General features: G+C 45.4%; 1 protein-coding gene across 3 annotated transcripts in view; it reads left to right on the top strand.

The window, feature by feature from the left end:
- The window catches only part of SPSB4 (splA/ryanodine receptor domain and SOCS box containing 4), an 85,804-nt gene extending 77,792 nt beyond the window's left edge, over window positions 1-8,012 (top strand). Inside the window, exons 3-4 of one of the 3 annotated variants that reach the window (XR_010840622.1) lie at window positions 6,013-6,146; window positions 6,571-6,620. Coding sequence is in view for 2 of the 3 variants with exons in the window: in XM_067033682.1 (XP_066889783.1) it covers window positions 6,571-6,698 (128 nt within the window). In the remaining variant the exon portion in view is untranslated. Of the gene's footprint in view, window positions 1-1,326; window positions 1,399-6,012; window positions 6,147-6,570 lie in introns of those variants that run through there. The other 2 variants (XM_067033682.1, XM_067033683.1) reach the window with 2 other exon arrangements.
- Window positions 8,013-25,570: the final 17,558 nt, after the last annotated feature.

Here is a 25,570-nt window from a genome sequence, read left to right as displayed (position 1 = left end):
ACTATAAGAAGAGACACAGTTTGTGTGTGCATTCTACTGATGGCGGAGAGTCGAATTCTTGTTTCTAGTTTGGCACTTCGCTAAGCATCCGTGTACGTGCATTTTGGTGAGCATGTGTACCCCAGGGGGAGACTGTGGGCCCTAGGTTCAGTCTTAGTAGATGCTCCCAATTTTCCAAAACGGTTGTGCCAGTTTATACGCCCATCCAAAGCCATATGAGAGTTCCAGTTGCTCCACAGCCTCACTAGCACTTGCTACTGTCTTATTTTCATTTTAGCCATTCTTGTTGGCATATGGCAGAGTCACATTATGGTGTTAATTTGCATCTTTCTGATGGTTCTTGAAGTTGAGCACTTTTTCATATATTTGTTGGTTATTTGGATATTCACTCTTGCAAAAATGATTCCTTTTCAAGTTTATCTTTGTCGGAAAATGTTTCTAAGAATGGCTTCCAGGCTGAAAGATGCTGTGTTTCTCTTCCCACCTGGGTGATCATTTCTAAACCTTGACACTTGGCAGTTCTAAAGCCAAAGGGAGTTAGGAAGAGGAGCTGGCGGATGGCCCAGGCCACATGGGGCATCCTTGGAGCTCTGGAATTTACTTTCTCTGTGTGCATTGGGGTTACTGTGAAGTCGTCAGTTAAAGTTCCCTCAGAAATTAGGAGAGTTTTTTTTTTTTTTTTTTTTAACAATTTCAAGATCTTTTTAAAAAATTAATTAATTAATTAGTTTATTTTTGGCTGCGTTGGGTCTTTGTTGCAGTGTGCGGGCTTCTCATGGCGGCAGCTTCTCTTGTTGCACTGGCTCTAGGTGCGCGGGCTTCAGTAGTTGTGGCACGTGGGCTCAGTAGTTGTGTCTGGCGGGCTCTAGGGCGCAGGCTCAGTAGTTGTGGCACACGAGCTTAGTTGCTCCGCAGCATGTGGCATCTTCCCAGACCAGGGATCATACCCATGTCCCCTGCATTGGCAGGCGGATTCTTAACCACTGTGCCACCAGGGAAGCCCCGGGAGAGATGGTTTATAGTTCACATTTAGAGCTAAAGGTGCGCTCTGAACTCCGGCCCCTCCCCCCCGCCTCGCTTCCTTTGGAGTTTGGGCTCTGTAGTGATTTCAGTGACTGCAGAGGAATGAATAGAAACAGAGCTCTTTCCTTCTCTTCAGCACCTAACTGGGCAGGGAACACACAGGGAATTGAGTTTGCTGACAAGGCTTAGCATTTTGGACACTGAGGACCTAGTATGTGCCTAGAGCTTTGAAGTGATTCCAAAAGTTCTTAAGCCCTGGCAATGACTCTCAAACGTTAACAGCTCAAAATTTTCCCGATGCAGAATGCGAGCCCATCTCCCGACATTCAGAGAAGGAACTGCTGGCCTCCTAGCAGACCCCACCTCATTAACAGCCCTGACCAAGCTCATCCTCACAAAGGGTGACCAAACAAATGCCTGGACGGGGACGAGATAGCTTAGAAGTGCTGAATGTCAGACACCTACTATGGGCTGGTCACTGTGCCAAGTGCTTTCTACTCTCTAAGTCGTTTAACCCTCACCACGAGCCTCCTGTCAATTAAGACCTGCCCTGTTCTCAGGGGGTTTACAGGAGAGTGGGAACTCAAGACAGCAACCTTGTCAGGTGAGAGCAATTTATTTCAATAGCTTGAAACAGCTGTAGAAGACACGCCCCAAAGAAGCAAGTCAGTTCGTTCATTTAACAGATGGTTTCTGGGCCATCCCACCGTGGCAGGCCCAGGCTGGGGATCGTTGGTCCATTTTACAAATGGAAGAAACAAGCGCTCAGAGCACCCTTCACAAAGGCACAAACTTGCAGTTGGCAGAGCTGAAGCTGGAAATCGGGGACTCCAGATTTCTGAAGATCCCTGGGATGTGCCAGAGGAGAGGGGTCTGATGGCCGTGAAGAAAGGGAAAGTGGCTGACCGGGTCCACGCTGAAATGGGCGGACATGAGAGCAGAAAAGGCGTCTTGGTGGCAGGGCGGCCCATTTCGGCGGGTGCAGGACTCACGGCAGGAGAGGTGGGCACCGGTGAACTGGAAAGAGGTCAGAGCCAGCGTAAGAGCCTGTGGACCGGGTGGGCCCGGGAGACAGGTGACCCTCTCCTTCGCTTCATACCATAAAGCGATCTTCCATTACTGCATGGTGTTTAAGGGAGTCACCGTGAAGCTCCACCTGTAGGCTTTTGGGCTGTGTGATTCTGGACAAGCCCCTTCCCCTCTGAGCCTCAGTTTTCTTTTCTCTGAAGTAGGCATCTCTAAATGAGATGCAGTAAGTCCCCCTACACACGAACCTTCAAGTTGCGAACTTTCAAAAGATGCGGACATTCCTTCGCATGTCCAGTCACGTAAGTTAGTCCACGTGTCTGGAGAACATTGTCACGTGCGTGCATCCTCTACAAGAGGTTGTGCTTTTGTGTACAGTACTGTATAGAGTACAGTAGTACCGTATCTTTATTTCAAGCCCAGGATGTCCGGAAGCAAGCGTAAAAGTGGTGGCGTTGTAGCTGGTACTGCTAAGAAGTGCCGAGCGATAACGATGGAAACAAAAGTGAAAATAATTGAGAGAGTGGAGTGAGGCAAAAAGATGGTTAGAAGTTGCTCGTTCTTATAACGTGAATTGTTACAACCGTCGGCACGATTCTAAAGAACAAGTACAAGATCATGGAGCATGTGAAGTCCTCTGTGCTGATGAGGTCGACAGTGATTTTGAAGAAGTGTGGAAAAGTGATGGAGGAGATGAAAAACTTCTCAGCGTGTGGATGCAGCATCAGCAGCAGAGTTGAGTCCTGCTCAGCTTAATGCTGATTCAAGAGAAAGCCAAAAGCTTTTATGAAGACTTGAAGAAGAAACACGGCGAAGAATCACAGGGTGCATCTTTTTATGCCAGCCGTGGCTGATTTTATCGGTTCAAGACTAGAGCCAACCTTCACAAGGTAAAAGTAAGTGGCAAGGCAGCGAGTGCAGATATGGTAGCTGCCTGGGAATTTCTTGAATTCTCTTCGTCCCAGAGAAAGGACTAAGAGAGACAAGAGGAAGAAAAAGTAACTGAAGAACCCAAGAGATTTACAATGCAGGAAACGGCAGGGGATTTTCTTTACTTGAGGAGGCACTGTTAGTTTTCGAGGCACAGGACCCGAATGTAGAAAGGTACACAAAGGTTGCAGCAGCCGTTCAGAATGCAATCCAGTGCTACTGTGTCATCTATCACGAGAAAAAAAGAGCTACTACCCAGACATCACTGGACCATTTTTTCAAGAGGGGAGATAGAATTGAATCTGGCAAGGAACCAGAACCTGTGCCATCAACGTCAGTCATGAGTGAAATGGCAGCTTGCCCTCCATCTCCTATTGCTGATGGTCATTCAGCTCTGCCATCTCCCACCTCCTCCCCGTCCTGCAGTCAGTAACTCTTCCTGCCCGTTCACTCGGTGCCAGCCCCTGGGTGCCAGCTGTTGTACTATACTACTGTACTTTTCAAGGTACCGTACTATAAGATTTAAAATGTATGCTTATTTATTTTTTCTTTTTTATGTATTATTTGTGTGAAAAGTATTATAAACCTATTACAGTACAGTACTATATAGCTGGTTGTGCTAGTTGGGTACCTAGGCTAACTTAGTTGGACTTACGATCAAATTGGACTTATGAACACATTCTCGGAACAGAACTTGTTCATATGTAGGGGACTTAACTGTAAACCTAACGTAGCAAAGGGACAGAACAGATGCTCAATAAATGTGGTTAAATATAAGACAGTTTCCAGTTTCCGCTGCCTGGGTCCAACTCCCAGCTTTGCCATTTACCAGCTGTGTGAGCTTGGACAAGTGACTTACCCACTCTGTGTTGCTGTTTCTTCCTCCTTAAAATGGGGATAATAATAATAGTTCCTACCCTAAGAGGTAATTTTTTTTTACTGTATTACCTTTTGATTTTTATTACATCTTTATTGGAGTATAATTGCTTTACAATGTTGTGTTGGTTTCTGCTGTACAACAAAGTGAATCAGCTGTATGTATACATATATCTCCATATCCCCCCCCCTTACGTCTCCCTCCCTCCCACCCTCCCTATCCCACCCCTCTAGGTGGTCACAAAGCACTGAGCTGATCTCCCTGTGCTATGCGGCTGCTTCCCACTAGCTATCTGTTTTACATTTGATAGTGTATATATGTCAGTGCCGCTCTCTCACTTCGTCCCAGCTTCCCCTGCCCCCCGCACCGTGTCCTCAAGTCCGTTCTCTACGTCTGCATCTTTATTCCTGCCCTGCCCCTAGGTTCATCAGTACCGTTTTTTTAGATTCCATATATATGCATTAGCATACGGTACTTGTTTTTCTCTTTCTGACTTACTTCACGCTGTATGACAGACTCTAGGTCCATCCACCTCACTACAAATAACTCAATTTCCTTTCTTTTTATGGCTGAGTAATATTGCATTGTATATATGTGCCACATCTTCTTTATCTAATCATCTGTCTATGGTCACTTAGGTTGCTTCCATGCCCTGGCTATTGTAAATAGAGCTGCAATGAACATTGTGGTACATGACTCTTTGAATTATGGTTTTCTCAGGGTATATGCCTAGTAGTGGGATTGCTGGGTCATATGGTAGTTCTATTTGTAGTTTTTTTAAGGAACCTCCATACTGTTCTCCATAGTGGCTGTATCAATTTACATTCCCACCAACAGTGCAAGAGGCTTCCCTTTTCTCCACACCCTCTCCAGCATTTATTGTTTGTAGTGAGGTGGATGGACCTAGAGCCTGTCATACAGGGCAGGTCAAGATGTCAAGGATGGGAAGATTCGGGTGGGGAGGCAGTGAAAGGGGTTCACAGAGGCATAATTTGGGGGACTGTGCAAAGCTTGGATGAGAACCGGGTGGGAGACAGTGTGAGGAGAGCTGGGTGCAGGGGCATTGCTAGGGGAGAGGTGGGGATGCCTCGAGGGGGATGTCAGGTGTTGGCCTAGGCATGGTGACCATGTGACCGCAAGACTCGGGGTGAGTAATCTGCTTTCTAGGCCTGGGAAAGAGGGGATGCCCAGGCCTCCCTAGCTAACTTCAAGGGTCTGTATGAGGATCAAAAGAGGATACGGAGGTGGGAGTGTTTAAAACCACCAACACTCCATGAAGATATGCAGCCTCGCCCCACGTGGAGGAGGGCTGGGTACGCTCTTGTGCATGGCTTCCAACGCACCAGCCAAGTCTGGGTTTGATCTTAATCACTCTCCTCATTAGCTCTGCATCTCCAGTAAATGAAAATGCCTATAAAATGCACTCTCAACAACCTTCCCATTCCTTCCCTTTCCTTGTGATATTATTCCTCTCACAACTCTTGTGTTAGTGTTTACCACTCACAGTTTTGTTGTATCTTAGCACATTATAGAATGCTTTTAAAACATCACTTGTTCTGTTGACCAAAAAACAAGTGCTAAGATGCAGCATCAGGCCTCTAGCATGTTCCTGTGGGTTTGGGGAAACTAGGGCTGCAGAAGCCACATGAAACAGCATGTGACCACCACCCTCTTCATTCCAGATCCAGCTGATCGGCACCATTCCTCTCCCTCCAGACCTCCCAGCCTGTCCTGTCTTATGCCTCCATGCTTTTACCTGTTCTCTCTGCCTAGAACACCCTCCCCAACCTCACATCACATAAAACTCCTATTCACCCTTCAAAACCCCTTTCCAGTATCCTCTCTTGGAAGCTTTCAAACGACTCTTCCGTATAGGAACTGCTCAGTTTCTGTCCTTGTGCATTTAAGAATTATTGCATATGTTACACGCTGCTACAATTATTCACATATGTAAACTTCCAGGCCTCGAGCCTTCCTTCACACCCAGGGCTGCCATTAGCCTTGGCTTAGTTATCTGTGTATCCCCGGGGTCCAGTTAGAGGGCCCAGAAGAGAATAAGAGCTTCATAAGCATGTCTGCAATAAACCTAACTAAACCTCGGTCCTATGTCCAGAGGTTCCATGGCTTATGAATTCTAATTCATGAATTTTTTCTAGAACTGGACATTTGAAGAAAATCCACTCACCATCAAAAGAGGCTAGAGGAGAAGTTTGAGGGTTCCAGGGCATTTCAAACAGCCCCCACCACCTCACCTGTTTCTAAGAGGAAGCCCCCTGCAGATCCACCCTAGGTCAGCGTCTCTCATTTTATCACGACCTGCAGTGAACAGTATTTTTTACATTGAGACACACTGCACACTTACGTCAGAGACAGAGCTTTCGTGGAGCAGTATTCACGCCTTGCTGTGGCATTGCTCTCTGTTTCTTCTTTCTTTTCTTTTCGTTCCTTTTCTTTCTTTTTTTTTTCTTTAATCGCTGGTCACCACCTAATGAATTGATTCCATGTGTCTTTAGTCGGGTTGGTGGCATGCCACAATTTGAAAGGCACTGCTCTAAGCCTTCAGCTACTATAACCAGAGAAGGCTTCTCTGAGGAACCTGGGGCCCTGAAGGGCAGCTCAAGAGCCGCCAGGCAGGGGGTGAGCAGGGGGTGAGTAAGGGTGAGAAGTGTAGGAACAGCTCCGGCGAGACTTAACTCTCTTCCCTCTCGTTGTAGCCGAGCCTCTGCCGTTGATGGACCTGTGCCGGAGATGCGTCCGCCTGGCCCTGGGCCGCCAGCGCCTACGGGACATCGGCTCCCTGCCCCTGCCTCAATCTCTCAAAAACTATCTGCAGTACCAGTGAGCCGGGGACGGAGGGGCAGCGGAGGGCACCCACAGACCCAGGCCTGTCGCTTCACGGGCACACTGTACATCAGGAAGGAGTCTCCCTCCTCATCCTGGTTCCCCAGGACATTCACTTCTTTGAAGGGCCAGGACATCTTCCCAACTTTGAAACTGAAATGTCTGTTGCCAACAGTATTTGCTGCCTTGGAAGCAGCCCTCCCAAGTCAGACACCTCCTTGGAAGCCGGGAAGAGCCCGAAGCCTGCGCTGGGTGGAGATCCTACCCGCTGAGCAGGACGCAGCAGCCAAGCAGAGCCTGTTTCCTTATTCAAGAGAATGAATAAAACATTTAGGCAGGACACTTTCTGTTGTGTGCCCCGCTGCAGACAGGGCCAGGGGAAAATTGGCCAGCTCCGGGAGAACGTTGCCTCTGAATAATGTGTGGTGAAAGCAGCTTGACGCCTGTGCCTCTCTGGGTCCCCACCCTTCCCAGGGCACCAGGGTTGTCATGACACTTTAGGACTTTGTGCCCCCTTGAGAGACTGTAACCTAGGGATGCGGAACTGGCGAGTGGACAGAGCAGTGTTGAGACACCTCCCAGCTTACCTCTCTGAACGTTGTTTACTTCCCCTCTCACTCGCTGTCCTTCCCCACCCGGACCCCCAGTCTCTGGATGCCTACGGCACCTCTATTCAGGGAAGCTGAGTCTGACAGATTCACCCCAGGGAGTGAGTGTATCCTTTATTATTATTGTTTTAAGTAGCGTTGCATTTTAAAAGAGTGTGTTGAGGGCAGTACTTAGTCCAAAGGTGCTAATGGGGGAATTGGGGGCCTTGTGACACCCACGGGGTGGGGGGTGATGTCTTCGGGCTGGGGAGCCTTCCTGGGGGCTGAGGGTCTCCAGGCAACCGTCCATTCAGGATGCAGCCTGGCTGCCACAAAGCTTTATTTGAGCGAATTATTTTTTCACTTGAGGAGACTTGTACGAGTTTGTTTCTGTTTCGTGTGTGTGTGTGTGTGTGTGTGTGTGTGTGATGTGCTGTTTATTTATCAGCTTGGGGCCATGGGGGCAGCTTTGTAACTGGAAGGGTGGATGTGAGGCATCTTCTCCACGCGCCCCAGCCTGTCCTCCCCCGGGAACAATGCTGCTGCCGCCGCTGCCGCCACCAGGCATCTCTCGCGTTTCCAATACTCTCTGCCCAGACTGATTTTTAACTGGAAATTGTCACAGCAGCGGGACACCAGAGCCCCAGACGGCACTGCCCCCTGCCACTTTAATGTGAATTCGATGAATGAAGAGCGTTTCTAATAAAGTTTGTCATTCAGTCCTTCAGTTTATTCAGTGCTCTTTGGGAAGGGACTGGGAGGGTGTCTTCTATCAACCTGGCTGCCAAGCCTTCAGAAGGCAGGACTGTGCTTCCGTTTCCAGGCACTTCCCGTCTCTTCTGTCTGGTTGTCCCCATGTAATCCCAGACTCGAATCATTTTACAAAGGCCTGACCCGACGGAGAGAATGGGCCTGGGGCCTGGAGCCATATAATGCTTAGCTTCCATGGTGGAAAACAGGCCAAATTATTGGTGCCAGGGCCCTGATGTCCACAGGGTGGCTCTGTAGGGGGCAGAGGGTCAAGCAGGGTAAACCCTAAGGGCCAACAAAGTGACCCAGAGGTGGGGCTGGATGCGGCTTTGGAAGTGCATGGTGTCACCAGGGGGCAGTGCAGGTTGCTGAAGGATGAGCGTGTGAGGTCAGGAGCCAGTTCAGGCTGGGGTCTAGGTCAGTATCTAGTGCAGCATCCACTCAGTAGTACAGGCCACCGCCACACACTGTGCCAACCTCTGAGGACCCAGAGCTCAAGCAGATCTACCCCATCCCCAGCGGAGACATTTACAGCACAGCCGAATAAAGTGAGAGGGAGCTCACGAAGGGGTTGGGGAAGAGAGGGGCTGAAGGGAGGGCTTCCTGGAGGAAGAGGCACTCTTCACACCCGCTTTTTAAGGGAAGGCAACCTTGGTGAGAACAGACCAAAAGAACCAGACATGCTGCACCTGCCCCCAGGGGCTGTGTCCTCCACCACTCTGACCTCTGACCTGGGTTCAGCCTCAGGCAGGTTTGGGCTGTGGAAGGGCCGCTTCCTGCATAGGCGCGGGCTCAGGCTTCAGGGTCAGGAGGCCTGGGTTTGAGTCCCAGCTTTCTATAATGCTGTGACCTTGGATAAGTCACCTCCTCCTCCACACAGTGTAAGGGCTGAACCAGGTGGCCAGTGGATGAGGACCCTCCCTCTCCCAACTCGTAGGGTCCCAGTTTCAGCACCAGCTTTCCAGCTTGGCTGCATCCGCCTTGCTTATGCAATTGCCTCCCCACAGCAGTGCCCTCCTCATCCTCACTCCACCTCCTTCAGGAAGCCCTCCCTAACCGCCCACCAAACTCTGCCCGCTCTGAGCCAGCTCCACGCCTCCTGGGCTGATGACACCTCTCCTGGCACCCAGGACCCTCATCCAAACACTAGGAATGGAGCCCCTCTCTGCCCTGTGGCCTCATCTGCTCAGTAGGCTGTGAGCCTTGGGACAGTAGGACCTGTGCCCATTCTTCCCTCACAGCCCTGGGGCCAGACACATGGACTTAGCCAAGGCCTGATGGCGGTGGGGAATGAGAAGATACCCCCTTTATAGCTGGGGTGCCCATGAAACCTGCAAGGAAAACCCTCGGGGCAAAGAGGAACTCCTGCTGGATCCTCCGGGGCACCACGCCTCTGACTCCCTGGCCATTCCACGGGTATTGTTGGGCATTTGCATGTGCCCAGCACTGCCTGGAGACAACAGGGAGATGTGGCCCTGCCCTTCCGGAGCTCGCGTTCTAAGGGGGCGACGATGACGATGACGCAGAAGAAAAGCAGCTGTGAGATGACGTCAGAGGGAAGAGATGAGCTGGGCCGGGGGCCAAGAGCAGGCAGCAGAGGGGCCCCATTACTGAGGGTGATCAAGGAAGGCCTCTGGGGAGATGCTGAGTTCTGAAAAAACAAGAGGCAGCGAAACCCGTGAGAGGCAGTGGTGGAGGGCTCTCTCAGTAGGGGAACTTCTGGCTGTCCCATCCTGCTCAAAGTGGGGAGTTCTGTGCCCCGATGAGCTGAGCTGAGATCAGAAGCCCTGGCCCAGCAGGCTACAGTTCAGTTTGCCTGTGTATGTGCAGCATATGTCCAGGGTTCCTTGGGTATCAGTGCCCTCACACACACACACACACACACACACACACACACACACGCTGATGGCCTTTCCCTGGCGGACATCCTGGACACCTCATGACCCTCCCATCCCCGGCATGTTCTCTGAGGTTCCTGACAGCGGCACCAGCTGAAACAGTCCTGCTAATCGCTTTTTAATGGTCTGCAGAAGAGCGTATGGTGAGCTCGGTTCCTCACAGATCTGAGCCCCGCTGAGTCCCCCCGTTCACACTTTACCCCAATGTCCAATGTCACATTCCCACTTTCTGGATCAAAGCCGTCCCTCTTTCCCTGGCTTTCTCCCCATCACTCATGCCATGCCGCTGGCTACTTTAGGGGGCTGTCTTTCACCAAGAAACAGATTTCATCACCTCACCATGTTACAGCCAAAAAGGCAGCAGGTGGCAAGTAGCACAGTTACGTGGCGATTGATCTGTGCCAGGACAGCTGTGCCTGCTCTCTGGGGCCTGGCTGCAACAGAAGGCACATTTGTTCCTCGGCAAATGGACAGGAGACTCTGCGGCATTGCTCTTCAGGTCCTTGACAAGGAGTGGAAATCTCCACTTTTAATCCAAAACACGAGGAGTTGGTCCGCTGTTCCCTCTAGTTCTGGGGGCCTGGGTCCCATCCCAGTCTGCAGATGTGTTTTGTTGTCCTACTTAGAGTATGTGTGTGTGTGTGTGTGTGTGTGTGTGTGTGTGTGTGTGTGTGTTTTAATAAAATTGAGCTCAACTCAGAAAAGTCAAGTAATTGAAAAGAAAATCCAGATTTCTGACTCCCCTTGAAAATTAGGGAGGTGTGGTGAGACCAAGCACACATTCCTTGATGGTGATGCTGGCGGAGGCTGAGCAGTGGCGGCCCCTTGAGAAGGGGCCTCTGTTCTGTGACCCACCCTTGGGTCCACCCTTCTCAAGTCACATCAGGCGTTAACTGTCTGGGTCTGGATCAAGACTTCTGCATTCGCCTCTCTGGACTATTACCAGGACATACATCAGCTGGTAAACACACACACACACACACACACACACACACACACACACACACACACACACGCATACCCCAACCAAGGGAGGCTTCAGGAGGGGAGTCTGCTAATTCCTGACTTGACTTTGAAATATCTCACATGCTCAGCCACTGATGTCCAAGGAGCTCACAGACACCCAGGATCTCAGCCCAGACACCAAAGATGACCTGTGGTTAGACGGTGAACTTGAGCGCGAAGACAAGACTTCTTGGGTCCTCCCGTTAATGAGCAGGATGATATGATCAGGCGAGCCCGGCTGCACATTAGAATCCCTTTGAGGAACTTTGTAAAATGTCCGAGGGCCCAGGTCCTTCCCCAATTAAATCAAGATCTCTGGGGGTTGGGGTCCCTGCTTTGATAGTTGTTTTTTTTTTTTTTTTTTGCGGTACGCAAGCCTCTCACTGCTGTGGCCTCTCCCGTTGCGGAGCACAGGCTCCGGACGCGCAGGCGCAGCGGCCATGGCTCACGGGCCCAGTCGCTCCGCGGCATGTGGGATCTTCCCGGACCGGGGCATGAACCCGTGTCCCCTGCATCGGCAGGCGGACTCTCAACCACTGCGCCACCAGGGAAGCCCCTTTGATGGTTTTTTAAAGCTCTCCAGGTGAGTCCAATGTGAAGCCAGGGTTGAGCTCCCCTAGATAAGGTGCTGAATTACGTCATCTCAGTGAAGACACAGTTGAGGTTAGAATGTACAGCCGTCCCTCGGTATTCACGAGGGATTGGTTCCGGGATGCCCCAGGGATACCAAAATCCTCAGATGCTCAAGTTCCTTATCATATAAAATGGCATATTGTGTGGTTGGCCCTCGGTATCCACGGATTCAAGCAACCGCAGATCCACCTGGTTGGTTGAATCAGAGGATGCGGAGGTAGTGAATACGAAGGGCCAGCTGTATATCATAGACTAGAGAGAGCTGCCTCAGCCCATCCAGAATGCTCAAAGAGGAGAAGATTTTGCATGGTGCTTGTCACCAGGGTGATTAAGTCCAAAGGCAGGGAGTCCTTCCCAATCCTCCTCCTTCCTTTAGTGATGTTGACCTGGTTGCTCTCCAGAACCGGGGAGGAAGGACCAGCCACTTCTGCCCCGATGCAGCACAATTCATGATAGATTGATTCTAGCCCCACTCGCTCCTGTCCTGTAGGGCTGGAGGTGTGGGGAGAATTTCTCAGAGAGCATTGCCATGATCCATCAGAATAACTGTAGAATAAAAGGTATGAGACAGACGGAAGACGGTAACATTTGGCCAACAAGAATGATGCCCCCTCCACTTTCTTGATGGGCTTTGGGAGTAAATAAGCCAGTGACAAGCCAACTCTGGCTTGGCGACCGTGTCCTTACCTGCTTTGTCTATGCAACAAGTAAGACTCTTTTCCTGAGGAGCCCTGGCGTTGGTGGAGTGCCCAGCCCACCAGCCTGTGTGGGAGAATCAGGGTGAGTGCCGTTTCTTCCATCTGGCACGGAGGCCTCCGTTATACTGGCCCCGTGCCTGGGGATTTTTCCATCCAGCAGAGATAATATGCTAATGATTTGCTGCACAGGGCTGGCATCTGAAGGAAAAAGTTGCCATTCAGTCATCGCTTTGAGTCAACAACTGACTGTGTGCCAGCCCCAAGGGGTGTCCTCCTCCCACCGCCAGGGCCACCCCACACCCCAGCAGAGGGACTGACACGCAAACTGGTGGGCGCCAAGCCCAGTGCCTGCTGACGGTGTGAGCAAGGGGCTCAGGGGAGAGAAGGCCCAGCAGAAGCAATGCATGGAGGTGGGAAAGGGCTCAGAGTGTGGTAAGGAAGGCCCGGGTGATGGAAGGCGAGCTGTGTGGAGGCAGGGCGCGGTGATGCAGAATGAGGGCTGGCAGGTCACACTCAGGGATGAGGGCTTGGAAGGGCTCGGGGTTCCAGGACACAGCCAGCACACTCGAAAGGGAGGCTGAGGAGAGTTAATAGAAGGACTGCATACACAGGTGTGGGCAGGGCTCGGGGAATCCAACCATCGAGAGTGAAGCACCCTGCATCAGTGGGAGGGGAAAGTTGTTACGTCACTAGGTTCAGAGGGCTAAAAGAGGGGAACAGCAACTGGAGAAAAGGGGACCTGCAGCTGCAAGAGAGCTATGGCCTTAGATGGAGGGACACAGCCTGTGCCAACCACAGTCTGGCAAGGAGGGAGCCGGGGCATAAATACTCTGACCCATCTCTTGTCCCTCCTCCCACCTCCATCCATGCCTCCCCATTGGTTGAAACCCCAGGGAGCACAGCAGGCAAGGGAACCTGATTGTGTTGTCCTTAGAAGTCCTACAGAGCAGGGCAGAGAAGGAAGAATGTGGATCTGTGGGTGTCAAGAGAACAGTCCATAGACTTTATCTTAGAGATCTGCAAAATTCTTTTTTCAAACACAGTTGCAAAGATCCAAAACCTTAGTGAAATAGATAAAAGCCAATGTGTCCCAGATGTGTGTGTTGGGGGTGCTTTGGAAGCCCACCCCTCTGCCTCTCCCACCTGATCATCAGATGACATACAGCTGAAGCATCGCCAAGGAGCCTTAGGCTACCGTCAAAATGATATCCTTCTGAGTAGCAAGAAGCAGCAGGTGCAGGGACTGGACTAGATTTCTTAAATGCTGTTGCAGGAATCACAGCAGGCTTGAGGCAGGAATGATGAGGGTTAGTTTGTGTCTTTGTACAGCCTTCCTGGAGGGTCTGTGGAAGGGGACTTAGCACGCAGGTGAAAGTAGAGGTGGGGAAATCGAGGGCAAGGCTGTTGGCCCCAGGGACCCTTAGGAGTAGGGGTTGGGGAAGAGAGAGCCAGTGCAGAAGACCCACGTCCTTGGGGCTTGATGACTGGGCGCCTGCAGGAGTTAGGCAGGGGTACGTGGGAGGACACTCGCCATCCATTCATTCACTCATCCATTCGTTCATTCATTCAACAGCTGTGTATAGAGGCCTGCCATGTGCCAGGCACTGCGGGTGGTGCTAAGGATACTATAGCGAAGAAAACAAACAAAACTCTCCACCCTCGTGGAATTTATCTTCTAGTTGGGAAAGTACACAGCCAAGTAAGCTGGTAAATATAGAGTACGCTGGATGTTGCCAAACAGGGAAAAGACGTAGGGAGCAGATGGGGAAGTTGCTACAGCGGTGGGCTTGCAAAAGTTTAACAACCAGTTCTCTGGGGAAAAATTAAAAACCCTGATTTGTAGGGTTTGCTGCTTTCCATAGTGTGGATACTCCCACCACGGCTGATTTCAAGCTCCAACGGGATGTCACTAAATACAGAGCTGGGAAAAGATGATCAGTGGCCAATCCTTTGTAGTATTGCCACCATATATATACAATAAATGTAAATTACCCATAGGACAAAGATGATAGCAATATAATTAAAAGTGATGTGTTTAGGGTATTTATTACCTTTTCAAAATATGACTTAATTGCAAGTTTATATAATTTATTTTTAATAATTGTTGTAACCAATAGCCAGCTTTCAAAATTCCTGAAATTTTAATCATCAGCTGTTGCAAGCCACTATGAGCCAGCTCCAGGATGCCACCAGCCCGCTGGGATTGGAATTACGCCAGTGCCGTTCTGATCCACCAAATGTGAGCACATTTTGACAGGCCTAAGGTTAAAATGGTCTTTTTCCTGAAGTGCCCCTTGCAGAGTGATGAGGTTAGAGTACACAAGAGTGAGGTTTAGAGTAGACAGGAGTGGTTTAGAGTAGACAGGAGTGAGGAGACCACGCCTGGATGAAGCCCTTCCAGCAATGACCCAGGGTCTGACCCAGGCACACTCAGAAGTTTATGCCACTCCTGAGCACCCACGATGCACGTAACATTTCCAAGTACTACTCAAAATAGAAATGCAAGATCTTAAAGAAAATGCAAAGCAAATCCAGGGGTATATAAAAAGGTTTATCATGATCAAAGTCAGTTTGTTTCACGAGTTGATTTAAAAATCAAAAAGTGATGCAATTCATCATAGTGACCAAGTAAAAGAGAAAAAACATTATCATCTCAGATGTGGGAAAAGCATTTGCTAAAATGCAACACTTGTTTATGATTTTTTTAAAAACTTTCAGAAAACTAGGAAGAGGGGAACATTCTTAATCTAGTAAAGGAAATCTACAAAACACCTGTAGTTAATATCACATGATAAATTATTGAATGTGTTCCTCTTAGCTGACAAACAAGAAAGACTGCCCACTGTCGCCATTTCTATTCAACATTACATTGGAAGTCTAGGCAGTTCAATAAGACAAGAACAAGAAATTACAAGGTATTAAACATTGGAAGAGAAGAAATGAAACCAACATTATTTGCAGATGACATCTACAGAAGATTTGAGAATTAATAAAAGAATTTAGAAAGGTCACTGGATGCAAGGTCAATTTAAAAAAAATTGTATGTCTACATACTAGCAACAATTCGAAAATGAAGTATAAAACAGTGCCATTTATAGTAACAAAAATAAGAAAATCTAATGAAGGATGTGCAGGACCTCTACACTGAAAACTACAAAACATTGTCAAGAGACACTGAAGAAGGTCTAAATAAATGGAGAGATATACCGTGTCCATTGAAAGGTTCAATATTGTTAAGATGTCAATTCTCCCCCAAATATCTATAGAGTCAATACAATAACAATAAAATTTTTCTGGGCTGTGTTGTGGAAATTGACAAGTTGATTCTAAATTCATTTGGAAATATAAAGGACTTAAAATAATTATAAACAATCTAAAAAAAGAAAAGCAAAGTAGAACTTTTTATTACCAGATAAAGATATAAAGATATATTACTATAAAGATATATTACTATAAAGATATAATAATTAAGATAGTTTGGTTTGCATATATATAAACAAACAGACGAATGAACAGACTAGACTAGACTAATAGAATAGAATAGACCATGCTGACATCGTCGATGAATTGTGTTACCAGAATTCAGTGGGAGAACGATGGTCTTTTCAGTGAGTATTGCTGTGTCAATTGTACATCCAGGTGGAAAAATACAAATCTTCCCCCATCTCATGTCACAGACAAAAATTAAATTGAAAGTGATTATAGACCTAAACACGAAATGTAAAACAACAACAACAAAATCTTCTAGAAGAAAACATAGGAAAAAAATCTTCATGTCCTTGGGGTAAGCAAGGCTTCTTTAGCAGTGCACACAATGCAGTAACCATAAAGAAAAAGCTAAATATATTGAACTTCATTCAAATTAATAACTTCTTCATCAAAAGACACATTAGAAAATGAAAAGATGGTTACCATACACATAACTGACCAGGGTGTGCATTGCTATTCCTAACAGACCCAAACTGGAAACAACCCAAATATCCATCAACAGGAGAATAGATAAATACATGGGGCAATATTCATACAATGGAATAGTACATAACAATTTTTTTTGAAGAGGAATGAACTACTGCTACACACAATATGGGTGAATCTCATGACAATGTTGACCATAAGAAGCTAGACATAAGAGAATACATAACTCCATTTAGGTGAGTTCAAGAACAGACAAAACCGAACTCTGTAGAAATCAGAAGAGTGTTACTTTGGAGGGGGCAGGGGGTGTGTTATTGATCTTGGGAATATACATGAGGAAGCTTGCTGGGGTCCTAGAAAAGTTCCACAATTGTATCCAGGTGACAGTTACATGAATACATACATATGTAAAAATCCGTCAAGCTATGTGCTAAAGATTCGTGTACTTTTATGAATAACATACCTAAATGTAAAAAAAAAAAAAAAATAAGGGAAGAAGCTGTATCCCTAATATTTCTGTTTTCAAAGTTATTTCCTTCCCACTAGAAATACTTTGGATTTAATGCAGTATTTCCCTTGGCAGCAACTAGTAGAGCTATTGCATCTGAGAAGGGAGATGGTTCCACAGCAGAAAAAAAAAAAAAAAAAGAAAGAAAAAGAAAAAGAAATAAGAAAAGGGGGCTGAGAGATTTGAAGGTTTTGAAGAACAAAGAATCTCATTGTCTTTTGAAATCATCTCCAGGGAGCTGATGTCTCAGAACTCATAGGAGCACAACATCTGTTTGGTGATTTCCCATATCAAGTAGCCTCCTGTAAAGCAAGTGTGGATGCCCTTAGAAGCCTCAGTGACCACAGGGAATATGTTCTAGAATTTCACATTTCCATCTAAAAATGCACACTCCTTTCCTGGATAATGGTCACATTACACAACAGCTCCTGGGATTTTCACATAGAGTCTAATAGGATATCACTGCCTGCTAGCTACAGAAAAGACAACTTTTTTTTTCTTTTTTTGTAAACAGAGAAGATAAATCTTTTATTTTTTAATTTTCTTAAGAAAAATCTTGGGCTTCCCAGGTGGCGCTGTGGTTAAGAATCCGCCTGCCAATGCAGGGGACACGGGTTCGAGCCCTGGTCCGGGAAGATCCCACATGCCACGGAGCAACTAAGCCCGTGCGCCACAACTACTGAGCCTGCGCTCTAGAGCCCGCGAGCCACAACTACTGAAGCCCGCGTGCCTAGAGCCCGTGCTCTGCAACAAGAGATGCGCCACAATGAGAAGCCCGCGCACCGCAACAAAGAGTAACCCCTGCTCGACACAACTAAAGAAAGCCTACATGCAGCAACGAAGACCCAACGCAGCCATAAATAAATAAATACATAAATAAATTTATTTTTAAAAAAAGAAAAGAAAAATCTCTTGGCAGGTTAATCAACGTGATCAATACTCCTCCCCAACCCCTCCAAGATTTTCAGATGAAGTTGCCAGCACTCGTTCTGAATTACTAGAAATCTGAAACAGAGACTGAAAATAATCCTCTTCTTGTAGGAACACAAACAAATATTTCCAGATGAAATAGCATGATGTTGATACTGTTCATTCTATTCATTGTTTAAAATTGTCCGTAATAATAAAAAGAACGGATTCTCTGCAGGTGAACTGATTTGGAAGGATGGACATTTACATCTGATCACATGAGTTAATAATCAGGGAGATTCTGATTGTTGAAATCAACTTGACATTTCTTATCAACATTTGGAAATGAAAATAAAATCCCCTCATTTGATCTCCAGGTCACTAATCATTTCCTATCATCAGTGTCTTCCTCACTGACTGGAGTCTAAACTTGGAGTTTAATAGCTTGCTATTTTCATTTTTTTATCACTAATGAATGTATTTGGTTTTTATGTGCTTTTTAAAAAAATCTAGGTTCTTTCATTTAGGATAATTATTTTATGAAACATCCATATCTTTATTTGCTGCCATAGTTCATTCCTTTTTACTGCTGAGTAGCGTTCCATCGGATAGAAACACCACAATTTGTTTATCCATTCACCACTGCTGGACATTTGAGTCGCTTCTAGATGGGGTTATTACAAATAAAGCTGCATGAATATTCATGTGTGGGCATGTGCTTTCTTTTCTCTTGGGTAAATACCTAGGAGTAGAATGCTAGATCATATGGTAGGTGTATGTTTAACTTTTAAAGAAATCGTCATATTGTTTCCAAAGTTGTGTCATTTTACTTTCCCAGTATGTAAGAGTTCTAGTTCCTTCACATCCTTGCCACCATTTGATAGGATCAGCTTTTTTTTTATAAGTTTAGGTGTGAAGTGGTATTTCACTGAGGTTTTAATTTCCAGATCCTAATGACTAATGCTAAGTATATTTTCATATGCTTATTTACCACCGATATATCTTCTTTGCTAAAATATCTGTTAAATCTTTTGTCCATTTTTAAGTGGCTTGTTTGTTTTATATTATTAAATTTTGAGAGTTCTTTACATATTCTGCATCTGATATCCTTTTTCAGATGTATGCTTTATTTTCTCCCAGTGTGTACCTTGTCTTTCATTCTCTTAGCAGGGTCCTTTAAGAGCAGGTATCTTTAATTTCAGTGAAGTCCAAATCATTCATTTGTTCTGTTATAGACTGTGCTTTTGGTGTCTTATTAAAGAAATCTTTGCTTTACTCAAGCTCACAAAGATTTTTCTCCTATGTTTTCTTCTAGAAGTTTTATAGTTTTAGGTTTTGCTTTGAGATTCTGATCCACTTTGAGTTAATTTTTGTGTTTTCTGTAAGACATTGATGAAAGTCATGCTATTGCATAGAGATACCCAAATGTCCCAGCACCATTTATTGAAAAGACTAGCATTTCTCCACCTAATTGCTTTTGCACATTTGTAAAAACTCAGTTGTCTATATATGTGTGGACTTTTTCTGGACTCTTTATTCTGTTCTATTGATCTATTTGTCTGTCTTGATGCCAATAATACACAGTTTTGACTACTACAGCTTTATAATAAGTCCTGAAATCAGTTAGCATTAGTCATCCAACTTTGTCCTTTATGAAATTTATTTTGGCTATCCTCAGTCTTCTGTACTTCCACATACCTTTTAGAATCAGCTTGTCAATTTCTCTCCAAAAGAAAATTTGCTTGGATTTCAATAGGGATTGCATCGAATCTATAGATCAATTTGGGAAGAATTGATATCTTAACAATATTGAGTCTTCCAATTTGTGAAAAACATATATTTCTCTATTTACTTAGGTCTTCTTTAATTTCTCTCAAAAGTGATTAGTAGTTTTAGTGGATAAGTCTTGCACAAATTTTGTGAGATTCACCTCTAAGTATTATTTGTTGTTGCTGTTGTACATTTTAAAAAATATTTCCTAATTTGGACCATTGGTTGCTAGTATATAGAAATACAGTTGATTTGTGTGTGTGTGTGTGTGTGTGTGTGTTCTTGTATCCTGCAATATTGCTCCACTCATTTATTAGTTCCAGTGTCTTTTTTGTAGATTTCATCAGATTTTTTTACGTAAGAGATCATGCTGCCTGCAAATAAGGATGGCTCTTCTTCTTTATTAGCAGTTTGAATGTCTTTTATTTCTTTTCCTTGCTTTATTTTCATTGGCTAGACCCACCAGTACAATGTTGAAGAGAAGTAGTGAGAGCAGACATTCTTGTTTTGCTCCTGATCTTAAGTAGTCAGTCTTTCTCCTTTAACTAAGATGTTAGCTCTAGGTTTTTCATAAATATGGTTCAACAATTTGAAGAAGTTTCCTTTAGAAGAACTGCTATTTGCTGTGAGTTTTTTTTGGTTTTTTTTGTTTTTTTTTTTTGCGGTACGCGGACCTCTCACTGATGTGGCCTCTCGCGTTGCGGAGCACAGGCTCCGGACGCGCAGGTTCAGCAGCCACGGCTCACGGGCCCAGCTGCTCCGCGGCACGTGGGATCTTCCCGGACTGAGGCACGAACCCGTGTCCCCTGAATCGGCAGGCGGACTCTCAACCGCTGCGCCACCAGGGAAGCCCTGCTGTGAGTTTTTATCTGGAGTGGATGTTGGATTTTGTCACATGTTTTTCTCCATATTTGAGATGATTGTAGGGTTTTTCTTTTTTAGTTCATTAATATGATACATTGTATTGATCAGCTGACACATGTTAAACCAACCCTGCTCCTGGAGTAAACTCACCAGTGATGTATAATCCCTTTTTACACATTGTTGGATTTGATTAGCTGACATTTTGTTTTGAATTTTTGCATCAGTTTAGTGATGGATATAGTCTGTGGTTTTCTTTCCTTGTAATGTCTTTTGTCTGGTTTTGGTGTCAGAGTAGTACTGACCTCATAGAATGAGTTGGAAAGGATTCCCTCCGTTTCAATTTTCTAGAAAAGTTTGTGTAGAAATGATATTATTTCTTCCATAAGTTTTTCGTAGAATTCATCAGTGCCTGGATTTTTCTACATGGATAAAAAAGCAAGACCCAACTTTATACTGCCTAAAAGAAATATTTTTTTAAAAAAATGGGAGTTCATGTCCCATCTGTTCTGTGTTCCCTTTTTATTCCTTTTCTGCCTCCTTTTGGACGAACTGAGTATTGTTTACGCTTCATTTTATTGCCTTTGTTGACTTATAAGCTATAGCTCTTTGTTTTGTTATGTTAGTAGTTTGCCTTAAGGTTTATACCTCTTTAACTTATCATGTTATACTTTCAAGAGATGTTTTATTCATTACTTATATTGTATAAGAACCTTACAATCTATGCTTTCATTTCACCCATCCTAGCCTTCTTGATTTTGTTGTCATATATTTTACTTATATATATATTATAACCCCCAAAAGCCATTGTGGTTTGTTTTTGTTGTTTAGACAATTATCTTTTCAATGAGATTTAAATAAGAAGAAAAAATCTTACAGGCTTATTACCCTTTTAGCTACCATTTCCAGTTTTCTTCATAAATGTACATATCTGCATATTTGAATTACGATTGCAGATTTTCATACTGACCATCTGCTAGCAAATACAACTTCTATCTTCCTTCCTTTCTATTGTTTGTTATTTTGCAAGCTTTGAACATCTTGACCCTTTTTCCATCTGTGGTGTGTCATATCTCTCTCTGATTGTTATAAGATCATCATCATTCAACTATGCTTTGGAATGTTCCAGAAAGACAGCACATTCTCCCCTCTGTATGAAGAAGAATGTGCCATGAGCCTGCTGGTAAAATAAGTAAATGGAGTTTAACAATTTAGTGCAAATGAATTGAACTCTGAACGGAGGTTCAAAGGGATCATGGATGCCAGGGAAACTTCTCTTTCCTGAAGAGAGGCCATTCCGTGATTTCTGCAGGTCAGAGAAAAGTCATAAGCCTGAAGAAATTTGCAGAGATATTTGGAACCTAGTTCCTGATGAGATGGAAATATGAACACAGGCTATTTTCCCCTCAGTGCTTTGCTCATAGTAGACAACAAATATCCACTCATTTCTTTAATAGGTAGAGGAATAAAAAATTATTATTGGTCCTCACACACTTGAGTTGATGTGCTCTCCCTCCCAGATTTCAGCACTTTAATTTTTTTTTTTTTTTTTTTGCGGTATGCGGGCCTCTCACTGTTGTGGCCTCTCCCGTTGCGGAGCACAGGCTCCGGACGCGCAGGCCTAGCGGCCATGGCTCACGGGCTTAGTTGCTCCGCGGCATGTGGGATCTTCCCGGACCAGGGCACGAACCCGTGACCCCTGCATCAGCAGGCAGATTCTCAACCACTGCGCCACCAGGGAAGCCCCGATTTCAGCACTTTAAACCTTATTGGTTGTTAGGAGATTGTAGACTTTGTCCCCAAGAGAGGGATGTAGTGGACAACTGTCATTCTTTCTGGCTGTCTATCCCCTTTGAACTGAACTTGAGGATACCCCACTGTATGGGTTAGGCCAGCTGGACTAGGGGAGCTCCCTTTCCCAGCTTCCCTTGCAGCAAGAGACCAGCCTGAACCCCACTCATTTTAACAAGACCCCCAGTGGCCTGAATTCTCCACTCCTCCACTGAAGGTTTCCATGGTTTGTGATTAAGAATCTGCTGATAGGGGTGCATGTCACTGGTGCCCCAGTGTCTTTATCCATATATTGAGAAGGTTGGACTTGATTTCTGAGGCTTCTTCCCACCCTGACCTTCTGGGTTCTTTGAATTTTAAAAACCCCTCCTTAAGGGGTTCACTCCTCCAGTTTCAGCCCTGCCAATCCTTTCTACCTAAATCTCATCTTGTTGCTTTCCTTTACCTACAAGATTAAGTACAGCTATTTATCACGACATGTACACAGTGTAATCAGACGCCCTGATTTGCCCTGTACGGCTGTGGTTTATTCCTGTTATTTCTATTTGCTCCCAATGTGTCTCATTTGGATCTAAGGCTAGGCAAAAAGTTCTTAGACCTGACATCAAAAGCACGATCCATAAAAGGGAAAAATGATAAATTGGATTTAAGTAATATTTAAAACTTTTGCTCCATGAAAGACTCGGTAAGGAAGATACAGAAAGACAAGCTACAGGGTGAGAGAAATATTTGCAGACCACATATTCAGCAAGACTGGTAGTATTTAGAATATATAAAGAACACTCAAACTCAAAAGTTAAAAGAAAAAACCACAACGCAGTTAGAAAACGGGCAAAAGACATGAACAGACACTTTACTGATATACAAATGGCAAATAAGCACATGAAAAGGTGTTCAGCATCATTAGCCATTAGGGAAGTACAAACTGAAACCAAAATAAAATATCACTGCACACCTATCAGAATGGATATAATAAAAATTAGGGACAACGCCACTGGCCTTGCTTGAACCCGTCTCCATTTGCCACCTGTGCTGTCTCTCAAAGTGACAGGCTGCCTTTGGGGAACAGGATGTCCTGCTCTTTTTTTAAAAAATAAATTGATTCATTTTGTTGTATAGCAGAAGCTAACACAATGTTGTAAGGCAATTATACGCTAATAAAATTTTTCTTTAATTTTAAAAACAGAAGAAAAATGAGAAGGCATGGGTGACCCAGACATCAGGAGAAGAACCTTAACATTTGTGGGAATGAACACTTGAGGAGCACCTAGTGTGTGACACTCACCGCCCCTGGTATTGATTAGAGAAATTGGGGCTCGGAGGAATGCAACGACTTGCTCAAGTTGAAGGTCACCCTGTCCCACCTTGATGTGACCAGACATTGGCCAGCAGAGTCTACTGCCCTGATATGGGGGCCCCGGGCCACAAGGAAGGGACGTTGGCCGTAGCAGGTCCCACATTTGACATGACTGAGGCCAGCTTCTCTGACTTGGCTGAACGTTTCAGAATCATGTACTCCAGGCCCACCTAACCCTTCCAGGTAAATGATAAGATGACCACTCACGAAACAGGTCAACAATAGTGGGGGGAACACCCGGTTCATTGTCCACCTAAGCGACCCAGGGGCTATAGGGGTCACACATAACAGAATTGGTGGACACTTCTCTGTAGCCAAGTCAGTAAGGGTCAAAGTCACTGAAATTGGGGACCCAGAGTCCTCTCGGGGCCACTGTTGATGGCTGTCCACTTATTGTGGACTCCTCACCCGTAACTTGTATATAAGAGCCTGACGGGGCTGCAAGTCTCTGCTGAGACAAAGCGCAGGCTGTGTCTGGTCGAGCAACTTCTCAAAGACACAGTCTGTGTGGAATGCGCCTTCCCTGGCTTTCCTCTTCTAAAGGCCAAGAGTTTGCAAATACTGCAATGAGAGCTATGCATTAAAATTTTATACACTAATATATATTTTACTGAACTTTTTAATGACCCATGGAGAAATGGTTTTAAATAATTCAATATGGTGTTGGCCCCAAGCTGAACTATGTTACAAGTAACCACGTATAAAATATGACATTCATATTGCATACCTTCATAGAATAAATGTTTATCTTGATAATAAGCCATTTGAATTCAGTAGTGTGGGAGTTAAGGGTTGTCACGGCCGGGTCTTGTTAAGGTTTTACACAAGACGTCAACAGCAACAGCGACATAAATACACGCGTTCACCTCTTGCTGTTTATCAACGAGCCAAGTGGAGAGTGAATAGCTTATTCATCAATAAAAGTTTTAAATGCCATTTATGAAGCAATTGAATGACTGAGGAAGTGTGTCGCCAGTGATGTATGTTCATTCTCAGAGCCAGCTTTACGATTTTATACCAAGTCCAGCATGAGGATGGAGGGTACCCTCCCTGCCCAGCAAGAAGGCCATTGTCCGAGAAAGGTGCCCTTGACATGTAGTAGGTGCTCAGTAAATTCCTATCAGATGCACCTTTAAACTGCTGCTTTAGGAAGAAGAATTTAAGAATCTGAGTGGTTTCCAAACCTGGCTACATATCAAAACCACCTGGACACTGCATTACAAATACAGATTTCTAAGCCCCACCCAGACACAGAGTCAGAATCTCCAGATTTGCAGCCCAGGAATCCCACCCCAAGTCCAGGGTAAATTTGCCTTTCATTAAATTTGTACAAGATTTTTAGGCAGAAGATCTTAGAGTTGGAAGCAACCCTGGAGATGACCTAATCCAACCCTTAAAATCACAGCAAGTTTGTGGGAAAGCTGGGACCCAAATCCAGTCTTCTGGCTCCCATGCCAAAGCTCTGAAATTCTTTCCAGTAAGACTGGGCCGCTAAACTGGGGCATGTGTCCACTGGTTGAATTAGTCAGACCTCTGTTGGTTACAAGTGAAAGAAACCTGATGCAAACCAGTTTAACCCCCAAATTAAGTGGCTTCAGGTATAGCTAGATCCAGAGATTTTCATGACCCATTGGGACTTTGCCTCTTCCCGTGTTTCAGCTCTGCTATCCTTTGGATTGATTCATTCCCAGGCAGCTTTTTCTACTAGGCAGCCCCAAAACTTCCAGGTTATCTCACAGCAGTTTAGCCATCCTAGCAGGAATAAACCTTCTCATCCCAGTAGTAGCAGCTGAAGTCCTAAGGCTGATGCTTATTGGTTCTACTTGGGCCACGTGTTCACCTACGAGCAAACACGGGGCTCAGAGGAATGTAACCTGATTTAGGGGTCCAACCCTGGGGACAGAGGGCAGAGTCTGACTGTGGACAGAGAGTGGAGAGGGATGCTTCTCCCAAAGGGAAACTGAGCCATCAGTACCAGAAAGGGATGGAGACAGGGCAGGATAAACAACAGCTGTCTCCACTCCAAGACTGTGTTGGCAGGATGTGAAGTCACAGGGAAACACGGGCATCTTTCTGCAGCTTCTATTTACTCCTGGAAAGAAGTTTAACACACAACATTATGTTAAAACAAGCCCAGAAGTTGAATGCAAAATCCTCATGAATTTTTAAGATGAAATAGATAATTTTCAAA

This window comes from Kogia breviceps, chromosome 5 (genome assembly GCF_026419965.1).
Source record: "Kogia breviceps isolate mKogBre1 chromosome 5, mKogBre1 haplotype 1, whole genome shotgun sequence".
Classification (NCBI taxonomy): Eukaryota; Metazoa; Chordata; class Mammalia; order Artiodactyla; family Physeteridae; genus Kogia; species Kogia breviceps.
This window is presented reverse-complemented; position numbering and strand designations above follow the sequence as displayed.